This window comes from Mustela putorius, unplaced genomic scaffold (assembly GCF_011764305.1).
Source record: "Mustela putorius furo isolate JIRA1106 unplaced genomic scaffold, ASM1176430v1.1 tig00003834_pilon_pilon_pilon, whole genome shotgun sequence".
Classification (NCBI taxonomy): Eukaryota; Metazoa; Chordata; class Mammalia; order Carnivora; family Mustelidae; genus Mustela; species Mustela putorius.
The window spans coordinates 10,264,805-10,290,641 of NW_025421987.1; the positions used below are offsets into that span (position 1 = coordinate 10,264,805).

Here is a 25,837-nt window from a genome sequence, read left to right on the forward strand (position 1 = left end):
CCTCTGCTTTCAGCTCAGGTCATGATCTCAGGGTCCTGGGATCGAGTTCCGCATCAGGCTCTCTGCTCCGCAGAGAGCCTGCTTCTCCCTCTCTTTCTCTGCCTGCCTCTCTGCCTACTTGTGATCTCTGTCTGTCAAATAAATAAATAAAATCTTAAAAAAAAAAAAAAGATAAAAAAAAGATGAGTGGGGCACTTGGGTGGCTCAGTGGGTTAAAGCCTCTGCCTTCAGCTCAGGTCATGATCCCAGGGTTCTGGGATCGAGCCCCACATCGGGCCCTCTGCTTGGCAGGGGGCCTGCTTCCTCCTCTCTCTCTGCCTGCCTCTCTGCCTACTTGTAATCTGTATCTGTCAAATAAATAAATAAATAAAAAAATCTAAAAAAAAAAAAAAAGATGAGTATTTAGTTTTTGCTGACGTGTGAGGCACTGTTCTCAGTTCTTTACCTGTATCAACCATCCCACAAGTAGTTACCACTATTTCCAGATTTTACAGGTGAGGAAACCTCAGACAAAATGTTAGCTACACAAAGGGAAGGAATGACAGAGGCTGGGATTCAAGCCCAAGTTCTCCAGCTCTGGAATCCACACTGGAATCCAGGATGCTATCAACATACATATCAGGGAGTGCTGAAATCTCCTACCCTCATTAAGCATTCATATAAAAGAAGGAGTTGGGGGAAGTGTCTGCTGTTTCAAAATTCAGAATAACACTGTTAAAACTGAGCAAATTTGTTACTAACGTTGTTTATAAAACCATGCTTTGAAGAGCCAATTTGCCGAACCATTGAAATTGAAAACATTTAAATGCAAGCTGCATCCCAGAGTCTGGAGTCTCTGCATAGATGTTGGTTAGAGAAATTCTGCATCTAGTCATCTTTAGCTTTCCTTATTTTATTTCCTCTTGAACTTAAACCCAGTGTGATATCACTATAGAAGTTATTGAAAATAAATTTCCATATTTGACGCTGTGGAGATATGATGGGTCTAAAGGAGGGGTCAAGTGGAAATTTTTCAGTCTGACTTACATGCTTCAAAAGGAACAGACAATATTTTTATGCTACCATGATTCTCTCCAAAAGCACTTTGAAAGTGAGTGTTTTGATATCACAAGCTGAAAGGACTTTCCATAGGGGTGGGTGATTTCCAACAGGAAGTAAGATTAACAATTCACATCCTGGCTTTGGTTTAGGCTTGTATTTGGAATACTAATTATTTGGGGAAGAAGGTGAACCATACGTTACTGACCCATAATGAATCTTAAAATGTCATGTGTATATTTTATAAGTCTCTGAGGAAGTCAAGGTCATATGCAGCTACCCTGATAAAGATATTAGGGGCTTTTTTAAACTACCGATCTCATAGGCTATTTTTCTGCATTTAAGATGATCTAGTGTGTACGAGACAGATTTAGCTGCCCAACAATAAGAAATTAAGCAGAGGTCAAACTCAGTGCTCGTTACAGTAGTTAACAGGTGTCTAAAATATATCTTTTTACCATATAATATTAGAGGCTGAATTTTCATACTGATATATCTGAGTTTTGCTTATTTCTTCTTTGTCTCTTCAAGGACAGTATTATCAGGGAAAAGAAGACCACGGGGCTCAGAAAACCCAAACTTTTCTTCCAGTTCCTATGAAGGGGATAAATTTGTGTCACAAAGGAAAAGAGGACACTGCATTTAAATAACTATGTAGTGATTACTTCCATTTCCTCGGCTCCTCCTATTCACTCGGCTACTCTATTCACTCACTCACTCACTCAAACAAAACAAAACAAAACAAAAAACCCATCTGAAATCCTAAACTACAAAATAAAATACTAGAGGGTCTCAGGGCTGGAGAAAATAGTAAGGGGGCTGGAAGTAAGGGTTGCCTAGAAACTATCTCCTCCTTCCTTTAATTCATAGCCTGAAAGAGCTCCTGACATCCAGAAAGGAGCAAGGGAGAGATTTGAGAGTGGACAGTATTTCAGAGCGAAGCAAAGCCCGAGCTCTGTTTCCTTGTCATCTTCCACCGTGAGGAAATGATCTACTGGCGTTCTCTCAGGGCTGATTTTCTCACTCCTTTCTTCAGGACTTCTCGGTTATTCCTAAGTCTACGCTGTGGTTTGGATGTTAAGCAGGGTTTTTGGACGGGGATGTAACAGCCACTTAATCCTGCTTCCCTGGTCCTCTCCTGGATTGTTTGCCAAGTCTTTTGCCTTTTCTAGGTTAGGAAGAGGTCTCTTTGCTTGTCACAATCCTCATGTCCCCTCTCCTGGGAATGGTTAAATTCCCCATTTTGTGGACTAGAAAAGATTTCTAGCCTTCTCCTTTATCATATTTTTGGTTGCAGCGACTCAACCCTGCCACCGTGGTGGGAAAGCAGTCACGGACAATACGTTAACCACGGAGTCTGGATTGTATCCTTATAAAACTTTATAGACAAGACAGGTGGCAGACTGGACTTGGCCCAGGAGCCATAATTTCCTGATACCTGATATAAACAAAAGATAACTCCATTACCTCATGCTAGGTGCTTAACCGTGATATTTACACAGCACACAAAGATCCTGGAGGACACAGCAGGGGACGCTCAGCAAACCGACAGGGGAAGGGGGAGCATATTCCAGGTTGATGGATTTAGGGCCCATAGGAGAACCTAATACTGGCGAGTGGCAGGTGGGCTGATGCAGTGGATTGGAGGCTGAGGCCCTCAGAGGTGGGGAATGGACCCCCAACACCCTACAGGTGGCTGGCTTCATGGGCTATGCTGAATTCGGACATGAGGGCTATTTCATGAATATCTGGGCTATCATTTCAAAGGAATGTCCCTGGAGACAAAAAAACAGTCTGAATCAAGTGAATTTATTCCTTGTGAAGACCTCCCCAGCTTTTGGGTCATCCCGTGGCTGGCTTGGTTTCTCAGGTATGAAAACCGTAAGCTAGCCCTGGTCCCAGGAAGGAAACATCACTGCTTGTTGCCATATTCGTACAGGCGTGGCGGTCAACACTTTCTTAAAATCACTCTTTGCCATATGCTAAATTCAGTCATTGTTCCCCGTAGGGCATGCTCCTTGGACTCAGAAATAACACCTGCCTCATTTTTGTCTTTTCCAGTTGCAAAGATCCGATCCAGCTGGGCAAAGCATAACACTCAGTAAGCTAATCGAATTTGAATTAGAAAATGGTTTTGATTGCAAGTTTTTTGTTCTTCTACTTTAAGCTAGATGTTGCTGGTTTGAGGGGAAAAACATCATCTTATTATAGAAAATCCAGAAGACTGGCTCCTGTAACATATACCTTTTTTCAGCTCTTTTTTTTTTTTTAAAGATTTTTTTAATTTATTTATTTGACAGAGATCACAAGTAGGCAGAGAGGCAGGCAGAGAGAGAGGAGGAAGCAGGCTGCCCGCTGAGCAGAGCGCCCGATGTGGGGCTCAATCCCAGGACCCTGGGATCATGACCTGAGCTGAAGGCAGAGGCTTTAACCCACTGAGCCACCCAGGTGCCCCTTTTTTCAGCTCTTTTAAGCTGCCTGTCACATCAATTTGTGATTTCTCTGTCAATATATTAAAGTTCACTGAATCATAATTACAACAAATAATACATGTAGGATTGAGGTGCATTTTAATTAAAGAGAAAAGAAAAGCTCTGTATTAACCTAGGTTTCTTGTTGGATTTGTATTTCAACACAGTCCCCTATAAAAGGAGAGCGGAATTCACAAGAACAAACAAACCTAACCTACAACTTATGAGCAAATGCTGTGTTCAGCGGATTTTCAAATGAATACTTTTTCTTTGATGGTATCTGTTAACTAGCTATATTTCTTAATCTTCATAAACGCCATTGCTTAATTACTTGAACTCCTTTTAATCATCGGCTAAAGCAGCAAGTTTGTCTTTCCCGGTTAAAGTGCGCCCTCTGGTGTTCATTCGCTAAGATGCAACGGCTTCCGTCCACGGCATTGGTGTACAAACAATCTCGGTTCTACAGTATTTCTAAAAGATTGGAACACATTTCATCCTTACACCTTGTATGCAAAGAAAGTGACGTCATTGAGGAAGACAAGATGAGATACCTGGAATTCCCTTTAGGATCTACAAAAGAAGCAGGATAATTACCTCCCTCCACTGCTCACAGCTTCACCTCCTCTCTGATAAGTTACTAGAATGTTACAAATAAAAAAAACAAAAACAAAAACAAAAACAAACAAAAAAAAGAAAACAAAAACAAAGAAAAAAGAAAAAGAAACAATTAATAGACATGTTTACATTTATAAAATTGAAAGTTATTACATCCACCAGTATCTTTCTAAAATGGAATACTTTCTCACCTTCTACTGAGAAGCATTGCAAAACCATCACAGAAAGTGACAGGTTTCCAGTTCAGCTAGTTTTTTTTAGGATTATATAGAATTAAATATGTTACCCTTATTGTCTTAATGTGCCAATAAGGTTGAGAACTAAGTAAAAGCAAATTTGAATACACTCTTATTAAATATATTACACATTGTTACATGTTCATTCCCATAGTTTTCTATTTTGAATTTGTTATTAGAGCCTATAATTGCATGATTTATACATATATAATTAAAATTTTAAAATTTGGGGAAAAAATGGCAAGACTATTGTCCCAGAAGTATGAATACCAGTAAGACAAAGATAAACGTTAAAGTAAACCTTCTCTCCCTCTACACACAGAAGTATGCCATTAATTAATATGACTTAATTAATTAATATGTGGCTTACAGAACACCCTCCCATTATATTTTCACCAGACGTGTGTGTATATATAGTGACAATACATTTAAATGCTCTTGAAAGCATTCTCAGCCTAAGGAATTATGGGTGTAAAAATTTACCAATAACAAATAAAGATTTGCACACAGTTAGGCAAGGGGTTAAGAAGATTAGCTTTTCTGTAAATACAGACACATTTTCTAAGAAGAAATAGGTTTCTAAAAGCTGCCAAATTCTGCTACTTAGAAGAACTCCAAACAGGGAGTGTGTTAAGGAGAGATAACTGCTTCCAGTGATTACAATAACTGGATTAAAACCGAGGAGGCAAGACTTCAGGTACATCGGATATTAAAGGTGATGTGAAGGAAGAGGACCCACTTTGAAAGAAACCGAATAGAACAAAATATTAGGATTCTGACTTTGGGAAAATACAAAGTTTTATCTTTCCCATGTGTTGGATATTTTCATTCCCCTTCAAAAACGTTGATTCTATGGACAGAGCGTTGCAAGGGAGAGAAATTTTCATTGGGAAACGTGAACCCTTACGTTAAGGGGGAAAAAAATGGACTGCCAAGTCGGAAATAATCAATAAGATCATTAGCATGTTAAATCATGCCGAGGGTGGAAACGGAGCGTCTATCTAACGAGACACGTGCGCGCCAGGCCAGGAGGCAGCGTGGGGTCGTGAATACATAACTGTATTACATGGCGGGGGAAAGCATCACCAACCATTTCTACTTCACATGCACGCCTGACGTGAGTGAATGAAGTATTGCATTCCGTCTTAAGTCCTTCTCCCCAACCAACTTCAGAAAACGAAATAAAAACAGAAACACAACAGTACAACACATGCCAAACTGACAAAGAAGAGGAGGAGGGTAAGTGCAAATATATACCTGTTGGTGTGAAGGTAAAAGACGGGACTGAAAAATCAAAACAAAATATAAACCAGTTATTAAGCTGAAGAGAGAAAGGGAACATATCACATTAGTATAAATCAAGCAGACAGCGGAACATAAAACAAATGTAAATAACTAAGCCAGGAGTTCTGACACTCGGATAGAGGAGTAACACCAAATCTGAGGTGAAAGGAAGGGGCTTGTCTCTACAGGTACCATTCTGAAGTGTCTGGCGTGGGAGTCGTGCTGGGTTCGCCTGGGAATGACCCTGCTAAGTTGGGTCCCAGAGATGGCGCTCCCGGCCTTAGGACAGACGGGAATCCTCTGCGATTAATCATCTCCAAACATTGGCTGACGGATGCTCAAACAAACACTATCAGGGTCTCACTTGAACCTTATCTAGAGCTCTGAAAGTAAAGGCTGATTAACGCGGACTAATAGGTGCGCTTAAGTATTCATCCTTCAGAGAAAGAGAGTCAGAGACAGGAAGGAAGGGAGGAGAGAATGAAAGAGGGAAGGAAAGAAAGAAGGAAAAAAGGAAGGAAGAAAGGAACACAGGAAGGGACAGAGGGACGGAAGAAAGAAGGGAAGAAACACCGGGACCAAAGGGAACCATAAAACCAAACTGTTTCACTGCTGAGAAATGCCTGACACCTTATCCTAGACACAGTGTAATACTAGGTTTTTATCATTATAGAAATTTGTGAATGGACTGGAAAAAAATGGGGAGTTTTAAACTTTAATTTTTCCATTAGACTTTACGTCGAGAAGCATTCTCCGGGTAGGCTGTGCCGTTTTTAAATGTCACGCTAGAAGCTAAACAATAGAACGGTAACACCCCACGGAAAACCCTCACTCTGCAGTTATAAATCGTGATCGAATCAATAAGGCCTGAAATGGAAACACAGACCTTAAAAGTGGCAAGCTCGCCACCCCCACCCCCACCCCCGCCTGGGGGTTTTCCTATCTCCTCCCATTCCTGGGTGTTGAATACACCGCAGTCGTTTCCATGTCATTTCACGGTGGGAGGAGGCTGACTTATTTTGTAAGCCCTTCACGTTAATTTCAAGTAAACATTTCCCCTGGTCCGGAAAGCCGGGGACTCTTCCCTGCTGCCTGGAAGACTCAAGTTGGCGTTTAAGAAATCCTTAATACTCACAAACTGGACTACTGATCACGTCAACAAGCTGCCAAAAATGTGTTTTCCACGGCACCCTGGAATGTCTCCAAGACATTGACTTTAGGACTAGAGCCCTTGGGGCTCCACACTGCCATGCTGGACAATGCGGTGTGATGGTCACTTGCCACCAAACCATCGCTGAGCACACTAGAAGGAACATGGACAAAAACTTCAGTGCCGCGTGTGCCCAGCTGATACACTGGCTTTCCCTGGCAGCGCAGCAGGCCCTCCCTGTCTCAAGAACTCTATTGTGTTTCCTTTCAGTTAGGTCTTTCCAGAGTTTTGACGTAACTCAGCCACAAGTCCTGGGATCGAGTCCCATGTCGGGCCCCTTGCTCAGCAGGGAGCCTGCTTCTCTCTCTGCCTCTGCCTGCCATTCTGTCTGCCTGTGCTCGCTCTCTCCCCCTCTCTCTCTCTGATAAATAAATAAAATCTTTAAAAAAAAAAAATTCCGAGTTATAGTAACAAGTCTTCATAAATAAATAAATCAATAAAAAGGCACATGTAAAAGTAAAGCTATTCGAGCAAGAACAGAGTGCCTGAACATTCCTTTGCAATCACAAGGACATAAGGAAAAGAGAAAAAATATGAAAAGTCCTTGTCAGTCCTCCTAGCTAACTGCTAGCCTGTTAAAATCACTGCAGAAGACACGAAAAGAGGTCCCTCTAAATGAAATTTTTAATGGCTTGTACACCAAAGAATGATTTAATTTTCAAAGCTTCCAATAATGGAATCATCTCTTTTTTTCCCAGCGATGCTGGTGCACTGTGTGGACATTCGTGGAGAGGGATCCTGAGTGTTCTAGCGGAGAGTCTATCTATGGGTACACATGGTGGGGGGAGGGGGAAAGCTAATAACACTCACTATTACCCAAAGTCACACGCTGGTTTGATGGTTTAAAGGTCAAGAGGGTCTTTTATATCTATTTCTTTAAAATCTTTCATTTTTTTTTAATAATTACCGGCATTGTTTCTGGCATAGACAATTTAAGGTTTTAGGGGAGGCACTTTTTTTTTTTTTAATTGGATGGAAACAGAATTATGAAAAATTGCCAGCGAGGCAAAGTGAGGAAAGCAGAATCAAGTGCTCACCAATTACATTTGTAATTATGTTCTATGATTTCTGCTTAAACACAAGCTAGTTAAAAGGACAATGGTATTAGTTTCATAGGTTTCGCACAAAGAGCTCACAGGCCTTTGCCAGCATGCTTATAGTCCATTAGTGAAAGAAAAGGCATTTCAGAAAGGAAAGGGGGGTTTCATGTCACACATTCAGATTTCAAGACACTATAGAGCATTAAATTGTTATAACTACGCAGCTGCAGCCCCTCATGGCACCAAGAAATACAAGATTCCTGGAGCATTCGAGAGTCTCTACAAATCTACGTTAATTAGTCACTTTTCCTCTTCAAAGTCGATTTCAAAATGCAGCTCCCAACTCACCCTGCCCCTCCCCTGCTCCGTGACACAGGGACACCCACAAGCCCCTTCCCTGCACTGGATTTAAGTCAAAGGTTGTAGACGGTCCCACATGTGCCTGACATTGTTCTACTCTGGGGACATAATGAGCTCCAGCTCTCCTGGCAGTCACCTCCACGGCCTTGTTTTCCATTTCACAGGCTAGAGGGACCCTGACATTTTGCTTCATCTCTAGACAGAACGCATATCTGCAAAAAAGATTTTTAAGGATGCTCATGCCACAGCAAATGTATGCATGTCCACAGTGGAGAGGTACATTCCTGTATTTTTACCACATGGGTGATGAATTTGCGTTGACTCCTTTTTGCCAAGACCCCTGTGACTGACAGCACAAATATTTTAGACCCTGGTCCCAGGCTGTTTTGTAAGTTTGTAGGGACAGTCAATAGAACTCATTGAGAAAAATTTTGGCTAGCGCTGCAAGTTCTGATTTTGTCATATAACGGATTCGAGAAAGGGCTTGGCCAAGACATATAGGAAATGTTTGCTTAGAAAATATATAGACTTGAGGGGGGAAAAAAAAAAGAAATATGTAGATTTGGGGCACCTGAGTGGCTCAGTCGGTTAAGCGCTGACTCTTGATTTCAGCTCAGGTCATGATTTCAGGGTCATGGGATTGAGCCCCATGTCTGGGTCCTTGCTCAGCATGGAGTCTGTTTGAGTTTCCCTCTCCCTCTGCCCCTCTCCCTGCTAGGGCACACTCACTTCCATGCTCTACTCTCTCTCTCTCTAAAATAAATAAAATCTTCAGAAGATAGGTAGACTTTTGTTTTTAAAGGGCCAGTGATAGTGTGAGAGGGATGTGTTCATTGGTAGTTCTCTTTAAGTCTGTTTTCCAGGGGCGCCTGGGTGGCTCAGTGGGTTAAAGCCTCTGCCTTTGGTTCAGGTCATGATCCCAGGGTCTGGGGATGGAGCCCCGCATCAGGCTCTCTGCTCAGCAGGCAGGCTGCTTTCCCCCGCCCCTCTCTCTCTCTCCCTGCTCTCTGCCTATTTGTGATCTCTGTCAAATAAATAAACAAAATCTTAAAAAAAAAAAACCTGTTTGCCAGCCAAGCAAAAGTACTATGGTGACTGTATAATTGTACCAAAAAGGAGCACTCTAGGTAACTTGTTGGACAAAAGAAATAACTTAGGACTCTCCTAAGAGTCCTAAGTAGTAGTAGTGCTTATCAGTGGCCCTGAACTGATTCATGTGTTTGTTGGGGAGGTGGAGGCAGGGAATGTCTGCGGACCTTGGCACACTTGGCTCGTCCATAAAATTGTAAATAACTGCAATCAAGCAAACTTTCTCTTCTAACACTATAGACACACTTGTGAGGAAAGCCCCATCAGGGATTAACAGTATATACACACTCAACTCCGTGACCTTAAATACAACAATCAAAAAAGGACTAACCCTCCTCTCTGCGCGCAGAGGCGCATCATCTAGTTGGGCATTCCATATTCGCTAAGGAATGACTACCTTATAACTAATCAGAAATGCTCATGAAATAATTATTTTATAAATAATCTCTGGCGTCACAAAGGCAGCCACACTCCCTTAAAAGCTGTGTGATACCGTGTGAAGCTGGTATTTACAATTCCTGTGACAAGGACATTAAAGAATTTCTTTGAAAATCTAAAGCCATGAAGTACTTCCCAAAGGGCACACGTGTAATGACCAAGGGGAGACCTACCTTCGTGAAACATAGTTTCAAGGAACTGAGCCTCAAACAGATAAGCCTTGTCGAAGCCTTGCTGTTTGAGAGGAATCCTTATCTAGATCACCCTAAAAGCACTTTTGAAAATCTTTACATATTACAATAATTTAATATAGCAGATGGATAACCATGAATCGTTGGGAGCCACAGATTCAAATCAGGAGTTACCGAAACATATTAAAAAAATGGAAAAACTCAGGAAAGCTAATACCTTTCCGGATACCCGCGTAAGTACTCGCCAGTCCGTTTCTCTTCTTTCGGTGTCGATAGAGCCAGATGCTGAAGACCATGAGGATGATCCAGCAGGCGGCCCCGATGCCCGCGATGAACGCGGGCTGCTTCACCACGTCGGAGATCTGCTGAGCAAGGCTGACTTGGTCTTCAGGCGACACCGGGTTTCCGTGGGAATCTGAAAAGCCATCTTGGGATTAATATGGGTCGAAAACTCGGCGACCTCATGAATGCATGCTTGTCTCATAGAAAATGGCTATCAGGGGCACCTGGGTGGCTCAGTGGGTTAAAGCCTCTGCCTTCGACTCAGGTCATGGTCCCAGGGTCCTGGGATCCAGCCCTGCATTGGGCTCTCTGCTCAGCAGGGAGCCTGCTTCCTCCCCTCTCTCTGCCTACTTGTGATCTCTGTCTGTCAAATAAATAAATAAAATCTTAAAAAAAAAAGAAGAATATGGCTATCATTATTTTGTGAATTTTTAGACAATCATTTCTTTCACTCTGTGACATCCACCCTTGCCAATTAAAATAGTCCATGAGATTTTCAGCAAAATTACAGTCATTCTATTTTAATTCAAAACAAACAGGACACAATAATTTTGTGGAATGTGTTTAAAAATACGACAATGACACACAGGTTCTATTTTTTTTTTTTTTTAACTCCATGGAACTCTTCATTGCTTAGATTAAGTTTCAGAGGACAGAGCTAACAGATAAATACAAAATTACAATTCTAAACACTAAACACAAATGCTTGAACAGGAGTCTATAAATAAGGGGTAGCAAATAATTTGTATAGAAAAGACATGAACTTTCTCAGATTTCTCAATCACATGTTCTAAAATGATAATAAATAAAATGTAATTTCCCACTTAAGGTAGATATTGAAAAAAAGGTGTGTGTTTTCCTCCTCCCTGAATCCCCCAACTACATGACTATATTATAAGACTCTAAAATGTCTTAGAAACACATTATCTGAGCCTATGTTCATGGGGTCTATACAATTTTTTTTTTAATTTTATTTATTTATATGACAGAGAGAGAGTGAGCCCAAGCAGGCAGAGCAGCAGGCAGACGGAGAGGGAGAAGCAGAACCCTGGCCGAACAGGGAACTCGATGCAGGGTTCTATCCCAGGACTCTGCGATCATGACCTGAGCCAAAGGCAGCCGCTTAACAGACCGAGCCATCCAGATGCCCATCACAGGGTCTATACAATTTAGTATAACATAAAACTAAAGAAAATTTAAGATAATGTTACCACTGAGATAACTATGAATAATCTTTCTTTTTTTCTATTAAAAGTAATCTCTACATCCAAAGTGGGGCTTGAGCTCACAATCCCAAGATCAAGAGTCAGATGCTATACTAACTGAACCAGCCCCAAAGTCTGATTGTTTGGTTTTGAGTAATCTCTTTCTTCTCAAACAACAGCCATGACCAGCAATAGACCCAAGAACATTAAATACGGACAAGAACTATCCAGTGTTACAAATAGTCGAAAAGGCTCATGTTTTCTGTTCTTCTGACTCGGTAATTTAAAATTGATGGAATTTCTGGCAATGTAAATTTCCTTTTTTATGTTTAAACCTACTAAGAGATTCTTTTTTTAAGTCCACCATTTCAACAAGTCATATGGAGCCGTCAGCAATGTTTGGAGAAAAGTACAAACCCTTGTTCTGTGATCAAAGCAATATCCTACTTTGTTGGCACCGAGGATGCCCAGTGGGCACAAGTCCCATTAGTGCCTGTGGTTTTAATGTTCTGCCCCCACAACATGTGGTGAAATGAGAAGGTGTTTGCCCATGCTATTAGGAATGGTGCTTTCTTACAGTCGTCTAATTTTATTGGACTCTGAAAATGTGCTGCTCATCATCTGCTTTAAAATAGAAACATTCGTTCCAGTCCAAAATTCCTTTGTTTCCCCCAGAAAAAATAATTGTATAGCTTATTATATATGAAGAACATTTCTCAAACAGAAGAAAATTCTACAGATTTTTTTTTTATTAATAAATGATATGGTGCCCCAATAAGACACTGGCAGGAAAATAAGCATCATTCCATGGCTAAGGAAACCACCTTGGGAAGATTCCGCACCCCATCAATGTATAATGGTAGCTACATTGCTACTCCTGTGTGTGTGCGTGTGTGTGTGTGTGTGTGTGTGTGTACACGTGCACATGCGCATGTGTTTTATTACTTTTTTTTCTTTAAAAGAATTCCAGATTTTATTCTATGGAGGGTCAAGGCTGAAAAACCTATTTTTATAAACTGTCTCTGTCACTTGCCTTCAACGGTTTGTTGATGGAAAGTTTTATTCCATGTTCCAGGCTCTTTTATCTATGGTTTTCCTAAAAGCACTTCATCTTCTGAGAGTTCAAGCAGACCTATTCTTTTTTTTTTTTCCCCCTGATACACTCTTTGCATCTCCTAAGTTTATAGATTTCATGGCTGTTTGTGCAAGGTTAAGTTGGGTAGCTTCAGATTTTATGGAGACAGGCAGGAGAGGTTCCATGCAGGCGACCAGATGGGCTTAACAGAAAAAAGTGTGGTGTGACTAATGAATTAAAGCAGCCACTCTGCATCTCAGTCTTTGCGTCTCTGCAGCTGAGCCTATATTAAGATATGGAAAACTGGAACACATTTATAATTTCAAGAAAACCAATTTGACCCTTAAATCCCCTGATTTAAATCTTAAATAAATAAAATTACACAGGGTCCTTTTCCAACACATCTTTGAGAAAGGACGAAAGTCGTATGTTATAAAAATAGGTAAATGGTCATCACACTATAACCTATAATATCAATTTTAATAAGTTAATACTGATGGTTTCATAAAACTGGGCAACTCTTTGAGTAAAAGGTCTGTATTTAGACTATTTTTCTCCAGGTCCAACCGAGTGTTGTAACAGATGCATCAAGCAATTCTTTTACATAGTTCCCTATTTTGTAATTTTGTAATAAAGGAACTTGAAATAAACCATGAGAGGACTTTTGCTTAAAAGTTGCATATGGGGGGCACCTGGGTGGCTCAGTGGGTTAAGCCTCTGCCTTCGGCTCAGGTCATGATCTCGCGTCCCGGGATGGAATCCCGCATCGGGCTCTCTGCTCAGCAGGGAGCCTGCTTCCTCCTCTCTCTCTCTCTGCCTGCCTCTCTGCCTACTTGTGATCTCTCTCTGTCAAATAAATAAATAAAATCTTAAAAAAAAAAAGTTGCATATGGGGGCGCCTGGGTGGCTCAGTGGGTTAAGCCGCTGCCTTCGGCTCAGGTCATGATCTCAGGGTCCTGGGATCGAGTCCCGCATCGGGCTCTCTGCTCAGCAGGGAGCCTGCTTCCCTCTCTCTCTCTCTCTGCCTGCCTCTCCATCTACTTGTGATTTCTCTCTGTCAAATAAATAAATAAAATCTTTAAAAAAAAAAAAAAGTTGCATATGTAAGCACTGTTTAAAAAGATAATCCCCAGATCAAATTCTGGACCATGGCTGTAGCGATAGTGCAAGCTCTCCTCTCACGGTTTGAATGTTACTGTTACACGATGGAGTTTTCAGGAGGTAACTCCCTAGCCAGTGACTTCGTTGGCGGTGTTCCCATTCATCCATTGGAAATCCCACGAGAGTTCTGCCCAGCAGAGATGCATACGAATCCTAGACCTGCACCATTCAATCCTCCCCCACACTGCGGGGTTCTTTTCCTTCTTTCTGCTGGCCTGGGTCAGCCTTGAAAGCTCCATGTTAAAAAGGTAAGCCTCACCAGCCCGTGACCATGCCCACATGGAACAGAGTCCTGCCCCACGATCACGGCATTCCAGGTGAAATTTATCATGTTTTACCACAGAGATTCGGCAAAGACATCGGTTAGAGCAGATAGCTCGGTCTTAACAACACAACAATGATAGGAATTTCCAGACTGAGTGAAAAGTTTATACAGCAATAAAGTTTATTCAAAGCCAAATGTTTCCCAATTTTGTTTTGAAATAATTTCTAGGATGTCCTCAATTATCAACCAAATGCAACAATACTTTGTACATGTATAAAAATGCATATAACTGATCCTTCTCCTGACATAAAATCTTACTAATGCTTAACTTCTGATCTGAAAGGAATAAACCAAAGCAATTGTTTGTTTTTTAAATGCAATCTCTTGATAGCGACGCTCTTCTCTCCCCTTTCCATTTATAATTGTTTTTGTTGTTGTTTGCTTTAGATTTTACCAGTAACCACTTACTAATTTGTATTTCATATTCATGCCACATTCCCTATAGGAAACTGTAATAACAAGGCTTCTCTGTCAGTTTTTTTCTAAATGTTTTTCCTAATTCCTCTAACCACTTCTGAAGCACACATGGTATTTACCTTTCTAAGTAATTAGCATATAACCGCATCCCAATTCTCTTGGACATTGAAATCTATCTTTTCTTATAAAAAGCAATTACAGCTTTGAGCCACCTGGGTGGCTCAGTGGGTTAAACCTCTGCCTTCGGCTCAGGTCATGATCTCAGGGTCCTGGGATTGAGTCCCACATCGAGCCCCGCATTGGGCTCTCAGCTCAGCAGGGAGCCTGCTTCCCACCTCTCTCTGCCTGTCTCTCTGCCTACTTGTGATCTCTGTCAAATAAACAAGCAAACAAACAAACAAATAAATAAATTTTTAAAAAAGCAATTATGGTTTTAAATAGACACCAGAGTGGTAAATATAAATTGTATATTGCTTAAACTTCTAATACCTAGTTTAAGTTTTTCAAGGAAGTTTCTTTTTAATCCAAATAAATCTAAATTCTATGAAGTTTCAGACTGTCTTTCTTGTTCACGGAGGTATCCTTGATGTTCAACTAATAGTATTTGTTGAAAAAACAAAAAAAAAGGAAAAGAAAATTCAATAGGATGGAATTAGGATGACAGTGAATGCGGACAACGTTTGCTTGAAATATAATTTAAAATGTGTGCTTGGCTAAGTTTCAGTTTAGTTGTGATATATATTATGTATTTATATAATTATAACATATATTTATATAATAGGGCATAGATATATTTTATACACTCTATTACACCTATATTTGAAATATAGCTAATGTTATCATTTTTGTCATTTTCTTTCCAAAAGCCAAGAAGGGGATGGACTGCAAACCAGAGCGGGGATCTCACCTAGTTGGATGAACTGTGGCTCGCTCTTCACCCCAGCCCCGGCCCCCGTGCTGGCGGCCACCTCCACGCTGTAGCGGATCCCGGGAACCAGAGAAGGAATGACCACAGAAAAGGTAGAACCATCCACCGTCTTGTTTATATGATAGCGAGTCTCATTGCCTAGACACCAAACCTGTAAGAAGAGCACGAGGAAGTTGAAGCTGGTAAATTATGTAAGTTAATGCAAAGATCAACATGGTATTTCGGTCTTAGACCAAGTTCAGACTTTTCACGGACCTGATGTAGGATGCGGCAGAAGTCATTTTTCCCGAGGATCTAGTTCTGAGCAGGCTCTTCCATTCCAACCTCGGGTTAGCAGTACCTTTAAGACCGCTATGAATTTTCTCATATATTGCTCAAGGAGTCTATTAGGAAAGTCTACAAATCTTTGCTCAAAGAAACAGGCTCCTATCAGCCCAAATCAGCAGGGTTTTGTTTTTTTTTTTTTTTAACCTAGGAATTGTTTGCCAGAAAAAAAGTTCTTTGCAAAATACTGTGTATACCCAGATAAGAACAATAATTTAGTCTATAAAGTACCTTTTCAAAAATAAGGTTATGAAAAATAAAACTGGACAGGGATGCCCGGCTGGCTTAGTCAATAAAACATGCAACTCTTGATCCCAGGGTCCTGAGTTCGAGTCCCATGCTGCTGTAGAGTTTACTTAAAAATACATAAATAAACCTGGACCTAAGGAGTTAGGCTCTTTCTTTGAATCTCCTCAACCTGAGGCATGTCATACTATTATCCATGAGAGAAAATTAGCACTCCAATCTTGTATTTAAGTGGGAATATTAATTAGTCTTTGATAACATAGATGAGATCGTAAAGAATAACAAGACATAATTGACTCGAAAGAAAAACGTTCTTCCAATAAGAAAATTATTGTAGAGCTCGCTAACTTTGATAAGGATATTTGTGACAGGAAAGTATTTTCAGGAAATTAAGACTTCTGAACTACACTGTAATCCTTAATTTAAATTTCACTAAAGGATTATTTAACCATAGAGTGATCTTCTGCAATGTTTAAGAAGTTGGATATGGTGCATGACAGTATTTGGACTCAGTTACCATAAGACAATGGTCCAGGGAGTAGTAAAACATGCTCTACATTCTTTATGATGTCCTCAAGCAACACGTAGGATTAGCCTCAAGTAGCCTATTGTCTAAACTGTAATAGGAAATGGGATTTAAAATAAGTCTAGGAGTATCAGTGTCCCCTATCATGTGAGCAATAACCTTTCATTTTTTTCTTTGGAAGTTAATATTATTTTAATATAGTTTCAATGCATAACACTAGCAAATGGCCAGACTCTATACCAGGTCCTGACCATTTGGAAATAAAGAGTCCTTTGTGATTTTTTTTTTCCCCAATTACATTACGCAGCTGAACCAAAGCCACAAACTGATTTTGTACCAGTCAATCAGGTTCTGAAAGGCATTTTATTATTTTAAATTGACCATGAAGTTAAGTGAAATCCACCCTTCTGCATTTCTTCTGGAGAGAAACGAGTTTTGATTCTTAGGGGAAAATGCTGCATTACACAATTTTGCCTGAGAGCTGAGACATCACCTCATTTTAAATCCTTAAAGATCTCTGTAACAGTTCATTTTTTTCTGGACAGAACCATAGCATCCTGTCACTCCCCAGTCTTGAGATAACCTTGAAATTCACAAGAAAACACTTAGATTGTAAAGACTCTTACCTTTCAATGATTCAATGACACTAGAAGATCTAATTTGAAATATCTAAGAACATTCACAGGACATTCATGGCACTATTTTAAATATTTCAAATGTCACTCTTTTAAAATTTTGGTAAATTTCATGAAAAGGCTTTCAGTTTGTTTTTTTAAAAATCATTTTAAGAAAATGTTAGGCCAAAAATGAAGCTCAGTATATCTGGTTATTGTCCAAATCAATTTGCTACTTGAGGGAACATTGATGGTCTTTATTTGGCAAGCCTTACCAAGTGTGCACATCAGAATCACCTTGGAAAGATCTACCCTGATGAGTATGCAAACTGCCCCCATCAGACCTACGGGGTCAGAATCTCTAAGAATGGTGGTCAGGTACCTATGTTTGGAAGATAAATCTACAAGTGATTCTGATGTTAGTATATAATTAACCTCTAGAAGATAAATGTGGTCACCTTTTTAATATCAGTTTTGCATCAACAGAGACAGTGTAAAATACTCACATATATGAGATGAACTATTAAGTATCACGATTTAGCTAGTAACTAGAAAAATACTCAGGCATCATGGAAACATAAAACAGTATCTAGAGAAAAAATGTTTTACAGTTGAAATTCTCCTAGTGGGCAATGTGTTTACATATATGTTGAAAAAAAGACACGTAAAATCTATTTTCTATTGAGATTTCCCCGATTCAATCTATCAATTACTCATTTATCATAGATCCATTAAGACTTTCCTATAATACAGAATCATTGATAGGATATATTTCATGAACTTAACTTTGTTTTTAACTGTATCTTGGCATGTTCTGAAAATACTTACTCAAAACAAATCTATGTGAGACTCTAAATTTAGTCACTAGAGCTGATGACTTCACAGGTCAAAATAATTATCAGAATCACCAGATTGAGTCGCTTGCCATCTTATATTTTTAAAATTCATTTAAACATACATAAACTTATAACTGAATCTCCTCTGAGACATGAAATTTTGTTTGGAGACTAAAACATGCTTCACAAGAAAAAAAAACCTTTCATGCACATTAAAACAAATTTTCCAACTTAGCTCCAAAGTTCCGAAACTTCAAATGTGCCAAAAGGAAAGCAGGCAAGCAAACTCTATTTGATAGTATTTGACTCCTAGCCAATTCCATGGGGCAACCCAATCCTGCAAAATATATTTAAGCTATTTTTTTAAGGTAAACAAACAAACAAACAAATCCCTTTTTTATTGGCATTTATACTTGTTGTTTGTGTGAAATTATATGGACCTATAGATTTTTGACCCTCTAGATGACTTCTTTTAAATTGATTGCTTTTTTCAAATGGCTTAAGAATTATTCCATGATTACTGAAAAAATGGTGCAGTAGTAAGATAATTTTACATTGCTACATGGACCAGCAGATGGCGCCAAATATCCACAATTCAGACATGCTTTTTCTTTTGCTTTTCTTTGTAGGGGGAGAAGGGTGTCCATCAGTAATTATTATATATGCATTACCTTATACTCTTGGACCATTCCATTTTGAGTGTCTTCTGGAGGCGGCTGCCAACTAACAAGAATTGCAGTTCCATTTCCTTCATTCTTTGATACAGTTACACTCTGGGGTGGGGCACTGGGTGCTATTGTTTTAAAAATTGGATACACTATGAGTATATAAGAGAACACTCAAGGCAGACACAACATGTAAAGTCAAGTATTAACTATGTCAAATCTATGTCAATATGTCAAAATGTCAATATACCCATATGTTTTAAAGAGGTATCTCATTCAAGTCTGAATAGTCCCAACTAATTTAAATTTCTCCTCAATATTGCTAAGCTTTTCGTTAATATGCACTTTCCATAAACAAAAGTATGTAGATTATCTCCACAAAACAGCTCAGAAAAATTCTTATTCTTCCTTCCCTGTAACCTCAGTCCCATGTTCTCCCTACAAATGTTCCAAAGTATAAAGATATATATTAATCATTCATGATGTTAACTACATTCCATCATTTCTGTAATCAAAATAATAAGCAGATTTTAGGAAAAATTCTGGTTATTTTTACAGAGTATACTTGTGATGTATAAGCTTTTTTACCTTTATGTAAATACTAAGATTGAAATTTCAGGTCAAGGTGGCCAATCATGACATGGCCGTGGCCATGGACATGAGGAATAAACATAAAATGCTAATCCCAGAAAGTCCTGGGCAAACCAAAACATTACTCACTGTATTTATAATTCATTACTCAAAGTAACATTCAATAAGTGAGTTGGAAGATAATTAATGGAAAGTCAAGCAAATTGAGAACATATTCATCTTTAAATGTGAATTTTAGTTCTCAGCAGTTGACTATATCCTACCTATGCCATTAAGTAAAATACGGCTCATGGTTGTACGTTTTTATACAGGCTATTAAAGCAAGTCAAGCATTACAGAATTTTGATTTTTAGCAGTTCCAGTTGGACAAATTCTCTTAGCAAAATCTAATGTTCAACATCAAGACAATAATTAATGTCACAATTAATGTTAAAATTTCCTCAATTAAGTTAAAAAAAACCCTAACACATGTACTATAATGCACAGTAATCACACAGTTCATTATACTTGCCTTCTTCTAAAGTTTTGGCAAATTTAATTTCACTATCTGCTCCTTGAAATTCATTAAAAAATGGACGAGCCTTAATTTCATAGTTGACTCCCTTTCTGAGATCAGGGATAACCACGCTATTTTTGGTTGGGGTCCTCACTTCAAAAACTAACCACTCCGATTCACCGTGGTTGGTTCCAGATGGCCGATAAAGAATTTTATATCCTTGAATATACTGAGACTGTTGGTCCACCTATTAAAATGACAAAACATGCATGTTTTATTTAAATAAATAAATATTTATTTAAATCAAATAAATATTGATTTATTTTAAAATTACAAAAATTAAACATGTCAAAATGCAAAAAATTCTATCTGGCTTCACTCTATAGTTTTCTAGTTTATATAAAATAGAATATGAAAAAAACTAAGTACTATCTTTTGTAATGTAGTCACCTTTTCAGCTTAACAGATACTATTAGACACTAATTTCTATGGTTTATGTAGAAATTTTAGGCAGCTCTGTGACAGACATCTACAGATATGTTAAGATCAAAAGGATCAGAAAACTTTCTGATTTTAAATGCCAGTTTAATGTTACTCTGAAAACTTCTAAAGTCTCAAAAAATGCATGTGATAATGATCCTATCACAAGTTACAGATTTATAATTAATACTGTGTGTTTCTTTCCTTTGGTAATGACGCAGTTTACTATTGTAGTATAATAGAAAATACGCACAATGTGAACTTTTTTCTGTTGAAAGTCCATGCATAGGCACCATAATAAACAATTACAATATAAAGTTTTCATTGGCGGACAAGTAGGCAACACACATACATAATAAACTATCTGCAGCATAAATATTTTTTTCATATCATGGTCTCCCAGAAGCCATCTGCTTATTGAACCTGGAATCAAATATTGCAACAAGAATGACTCACTGTCCAGTGCACTTCGATTGAAGAGGAAGAGAGGATGGTAGGGTTGTGCAGGTGCAGCACCACATTTCCCAGTTCTCTCTGGACCTGCTTGTGATCTACTCCCTGACTCGTGGGGGGAACATCTGCAAGAACCCAAGAAGACCGTGTTACCACCCTACGCGGCGTAACTGATGGGAATGAAGGCAGGGTGAAGCAATCCTTCCAGCCATGGCCACTCCCAGAGAAGAAGAGTCATTCCAACTGGCAAGCTAACCCGTGCTACAGAATAAAATGGGAACAAGGTAACCTTCATAGTAGCATAGGGAAGATGGGAACATACAGAGGGAGAGAGAGAACAAGCAGAGGGCATGTAGAAAGCAAGAAAGAGGAGGAAGCAAAGGTAATACTGGCCAAAAGCAGCATCTGAGCGTGCCTCCCAGGGTGTAATGATTGCTTTCTCACCAAGGATGTGAAGCCGAGCACAATCCCTTCTGAGTTGGTTACAAAATTCAGTAGGGCTCCCGACTACGCAAGAAAGAAGAGTCGGAAATTGCAGTAGAGTGGGTGAGTAATGGAAGGAATGAAAACATACAATAAATGAAAAGTAAGCACGAAAAGAAATTAGACACCTTATATCTTCTACTTTTTTTTTTTTTGAAGATTTCATTTATTTATTTGACAGAGAGGCAGGCGGGGAGGGGGGAAGCAGGTTCCCCGCTGAGCAGAGAGCCTGACGCATGACTCGATCCCAGGACCCCAGGATCATGACCTGAGCTGAAGGCAAAGGCTTTAACCCACTGAGCCACCCAGGTGCTCCTAGACACCTTATATCTTATAAGATGAACTTGGATATCTTCCTAAATAAGGTATACAGTAAGTTAGTGGTAGCTACGATGAGGGATACAGAAGCCACCAGTAGAAGGGAATGGAATGGAATGGAATAACATGAAATAAACAGACAAGAATAACAAAATAAATCTGATGAGAAAAGAGCACCTAATCATTTATTTAATGGCTTCCTTTTTAGTTCAGTTTTTGTATCACTATAAATGAGGTTAAATAAAAAATTCTTAATCTTGAGAACACCAAAATTTAAGAAAGGAGACCGATAATAAAGTAAGAATTAAAGTATTACTAGCATTGTAAACTATTACTAGTTGTAAACTATTACTAGTGTTCATTTATGTTTTAAGAATTTAAACTATTACTAGTCTTGTAAACTATTAATAGTTGTAAACTATGACTAGTTGTAAGAATTAATTACTAGTGTTCATTTATGTTGTAAGAAAGAATTAAACTATTACTAGTGTTCAAACTATTACTAGTTGTAAGTAAGAATTAAACTATTACTAGTGTTCATGATGTTAATGTTCATTTACTTTTTTCCCCCAGTCAGGAGGGGTTTCGTTAAAATTCTAAAGTCTGTACTCAATAAAAATTGCCCTTTGCTAAGGGGGTTTTCTAAACACAGATATTTTGCTTTGCTTTCAATAATAAAAAGGGGGTTGCCTGGGTGGCTGAGGTAGTTAAGTATCCGACTCCTGACTTCAGTTTCAGATCATGATCTCAGGGTCGTGGAGCGGAGCCCTGAGTAGGGCTGCCTGCTCATTGCAGAGGCTGCGTGGCCCTCTCCCTCTGGTCCTCTCTCTCTCTCTCAAATAAATAAATAAAATATTAAAAGAAAAATAAATAATGAAGGGCAACACAGGGTGAAGCAGGGAAGAAAATGAAGACCTTTAATTTTTTTTAAGACTTGTTTTTTATTCATTTATTTGACAGACAGAGGAAAACGAGGACTTTTGTGGCCAGAATTCTCTTTCTTGGAGTATTATATGCTGGCATATACATTCTACAGTATTTGCCATCCCATAAACAGCACCAACGAGAAGTTCGGTTTTCTGAACGACTATGTATCTTTAAGGATTCTAAACAAGAAGTTTATTAAAAGTGAGATTTTCCACTCTTACGCTATATGTCAACTAACAAGAGTTTAAATTAAAACTTGGAAAAACAAAACAAAACAAAACAAAAAAAGAGGTTGTTAAGGTTTGAGGGACTCTGTGGAAGTCAGGCAGACAGCAGACAGATCAAGAGTGCTGTTTAACACTCTCAGATAGAACACCCTTGACCATACCTATACTACACCCATCTTTTAAACTTATAAATAAGCAAAATGACAAACACAATAGATAATTTTGGCTTCTCATACTTTAGCAGCCCTTCCAAATATCCTTGGCTAGCCCTGGCCCTCAGGGAACCTATCGTCACAGGCTGGAGATGGAAAGCACCTCCCGGTCACCCTCCCCTCTCCGATGTCCTTCCTTCCCTGCTGGTTTCTGTTGCTCCGTGACTCCAGCTACCATCTGTGCCTGCGGCAAGCGTGACGTCCTTGCAATAAAACAGACTTGGGTTTGCACCCCAGCTCAGCACCTTACCAGCCGTGAAACATGGGGAAGATTTCTTAACCTTGCTATTCTTCTGTTTTCTCATCTGGCAAAAGGCAATAGCGACAGCAGATACTTGTGAGGGCTGCTGTGAGCATGGACTCTGTAAGTCATTGGAAGTCCTTGTCGCGAAGGCAGGGACTGGGTTCATCTCTGGGAACCCAGAACACCGAGCCCTGTGCCATACATTTAGAATGTGCTTAATGAATAATGGTTGAGTGAGAGGGAATAACTGTGTGAAAAACTCGTGTGCTATGTCAGCTTCTAAACGTGTCTTCTCATATGTAAGCTTCTACCCTCAGGGAATCTTCTGCCTTTCAAGAAGTATCCTCAAATATGTAAATAACCATTTTAAAAGGTAACTACTATGATTTTCATCACAATCTCTAATTTCTTCAGTTTTGAGATAAACTTGTCCGTCAGTCCCGTCATGAAAACTATGAAACTCCCTTCCCTGGTGGAACTATTTTGGCAACAGCAGCCTAGGATATTCAGAAAATGGCCCATCAGAGAGAAAAATGAAAAGTAATATCTAACAATGTTGAAAAGTTTATGAATTGGTCCTTTTGTTGTTCTTGTCCTTTTCCTCCTCTTGAAAAAAAAATGTATTATAAGGTAAAAGTTCCTTTGGAACATTCAGAATTAACCTGGAGGAAATTTTAGATTGTAATTCTACCCGGCTGCTTCCCCAGTGTTGGAATTCCCTACACACGCTCTCCGAACAGAGGTTATCCAGGCCCTACTTCATTATTTACAATAGCTGAGTTCTTACTATCTATACCATACCTATGCGGTGCATTCTGTGTCTGTGTATATATTCTTCAAAGACAGGGCTCAGGGGCACCTGGATGGCTCAGTGGGTTAAAGCCTCTGCCTTTGGCTCGGGTCATGATCTCAGGGTTCTGGGATCGAGCCCCGCGTCGGGCTCTCTGCTCAGCAGGGAGCCTGCTTCCCCCCCCTTCTCTCTCTCTGCCTGCCTCTCTGCCCACTTGTGATTTCTGTGTCAAATAAATAAATAAAATCTTAAAAAAAAAAAAAAAAGATAGGGCTCAGAGTGCTGTGCAAGTAGGACACATGGAGGAAGCACAGTAGTTATGGTGGCAACAACCTTACCATCGCAGCAACGGCCAACACACACCCTACTTGCCGGCGATGCATGCCATCTTCCGTGCATTTGTATTATGGAGTCTTGTTTTGGGGAAAACGGATCTCGATTACCTTCAACAAGGTTCTAACTCCAACTGTGACATAGGTCTGCCTGAGTTCTGAACTGGAAACGGTGCCCTGTCCCTCTAACCCTACCTAACTCTTTCACATAATCTCTGCTTGGGGAAGGCTTCTTTGCAGTCATGTTATACAAATGGTTAGAGAAATTATGGCTGCTCTCTTACGAATCAATTTCTAACAAGTCTCTCCCAAATGCCCTCTGCCCCTGGCTCTTCTTATCCTAACTACACAAATGTTCTGTACTTTTTTCCAGGTTTTCCCCCAAGTTCCTGCTACAACCGGTATTAGCCTAATCTTCAGCTAAGCTTCACGGTATCTTAAAAACAGTCCAAGAGCTAGACCGTGAACTCTTCCTCAATGTTACTTCTACTCCTTGGTCCTATTTTGCTGCCTAGAGTTAAAATATGCATACCTTTTCCTCATGATGGTCTCTTAAAATGTTAAAGAAAAAAAAATGTCATGTCAACTCTAACTTTATTATTTTGGGAGGAAAACGTGCCAAGATCCCTAATTTTCTTTTCCAGTGATGTGATTTTCAGCCTTCAGTGTAGTCTTTAAAGTCTTCAAAGTCTTTAAAGGTAGACTCTTTAAAGTCTACCTGAAAATGTAGTGTTCAGAAACGAACACATTAGTCCATTCATAACCTGACCAGTTTAGAGTAAAGAGAAGGGATTACTTGATCCAAACATAATTATGCTAATGCTACCTAAGACTACATTTGTTCTTTTGGCAAGGACATCACTCCGTTGGCTCAAATTGGTGTTTTAATTGACTTCAAATACTGAGATCTGTGTGCCCGCAGCACCCTGACACACAGGTGTACCCTTCCCTCCTTTAAGCCCGGTATCCCTAGTCTATCCTTCCAAAACAGCTTATTTATTTATTTATTTATTAAAGGTTTTATTTATTTATTTGAGAGAGAGTGAGTGAGAATATGAGAGGGGAGGAGTTCAGAGGGAGAAACAGACTCCCCATGGAGCTGGGAGCCCGATGCGGGACTTGATCCCGGGACCTGAGCTGAAGGCAGTTGCTTAACTAACTGAGCCACCCAGGCGCCCACCCATAACAGTTTTAAATCTTAAGTTTAAGTGATGCACTTTTGAATTTCCTCCATTAACTGAATCACTTGTTCGTCACTTGTTCATAGTGACCCATCCTTTCCGTCTATTGAAAGAGAGTTCAATCTGATGCTCTCATCCCGCAGGTCCCCTTTCTCAGTTTCGTGGTATCTGCAAAGTTTATCTGCTCCCTCAAGTTTTGGTCCAGACAGTGAAAGAAACATGAGTCCAATAACAAATTCTTATGGCAAAAAACAGAAGAGAAATCTGAGTGGTATATACTCAGAAATTAATTGATCCTTATCCAAACCAGTGGAGAGTCTATTTTTAGTCCCATTTTATAAATGACAAAACTGAAGCTCAGGACAAACTAACGTGCTCAGGACGACATAGCTCATAGGTCGTGGCGCTTGGGTGGCTCAGTGGGTTAAAGCCTCTGCCTTTGGCTCAGGTCATGATCTCAGGGTCCTGGGTTCGAGCCCCACATCGGGCTCTCTGCTCCGCAGGGAGCCGGCTCCCTCCTCTCTCTC

At 39.7% G+C, this 25,837-nt stretch overlaps 1 protein-coding gene across 8 annotated transcripts in view; it reads right to left on the bottom strand.

The window, feature by feature from the left end:
• The window catches only part of ROBO1 (roundabout guidance receptor 1), a 1,168,989-nt gene that overhangs the window by 40,923 nt on the left and 1,102,229 nt on the right, over window positions 1-25,837 (bottom strand). For 5 of the 8 annotated variants that reach the window (XM_004770828.3, XM_004770834.3, XM_004770827.3 and 2 more), the window contains 7 exons: window positions 20,600-20,721; window positions 19,679-19,910; window positions 18,583-18,704; window positions 15,345-15,516; window positions 10,190-10,387; window positions 5,618-5,644; window positions 4,104-4,146 (listed from right to left, as the gene is read on the bottom strand). In XM_004770828.3, the coding sequence (XP_004770885.1) occupies window positions 4,104-4,146; window positions 5,618-5,644; window positions 10,190-10,387; window positions 15,345-15,516; window positions 18,583-18,704; window positions 19,679-19,910; window positions 20,600-20,721 (916 nt within the window). The remainder of the gene's footprint in view (window positions 1-4,103; window positions 4,147-5,617; window positions 5,645-10,189; window positions 10,388-15,344; window positions 15,517-18,582; window positions 18,705-19,678; window positions 19,911-20,599; window positions 20,722-25,837) is intronic. The other 3 variants (XM_004770829.3, XM_004770835.3, XM_004770833.3) reach the window with 1 other exon arrangement.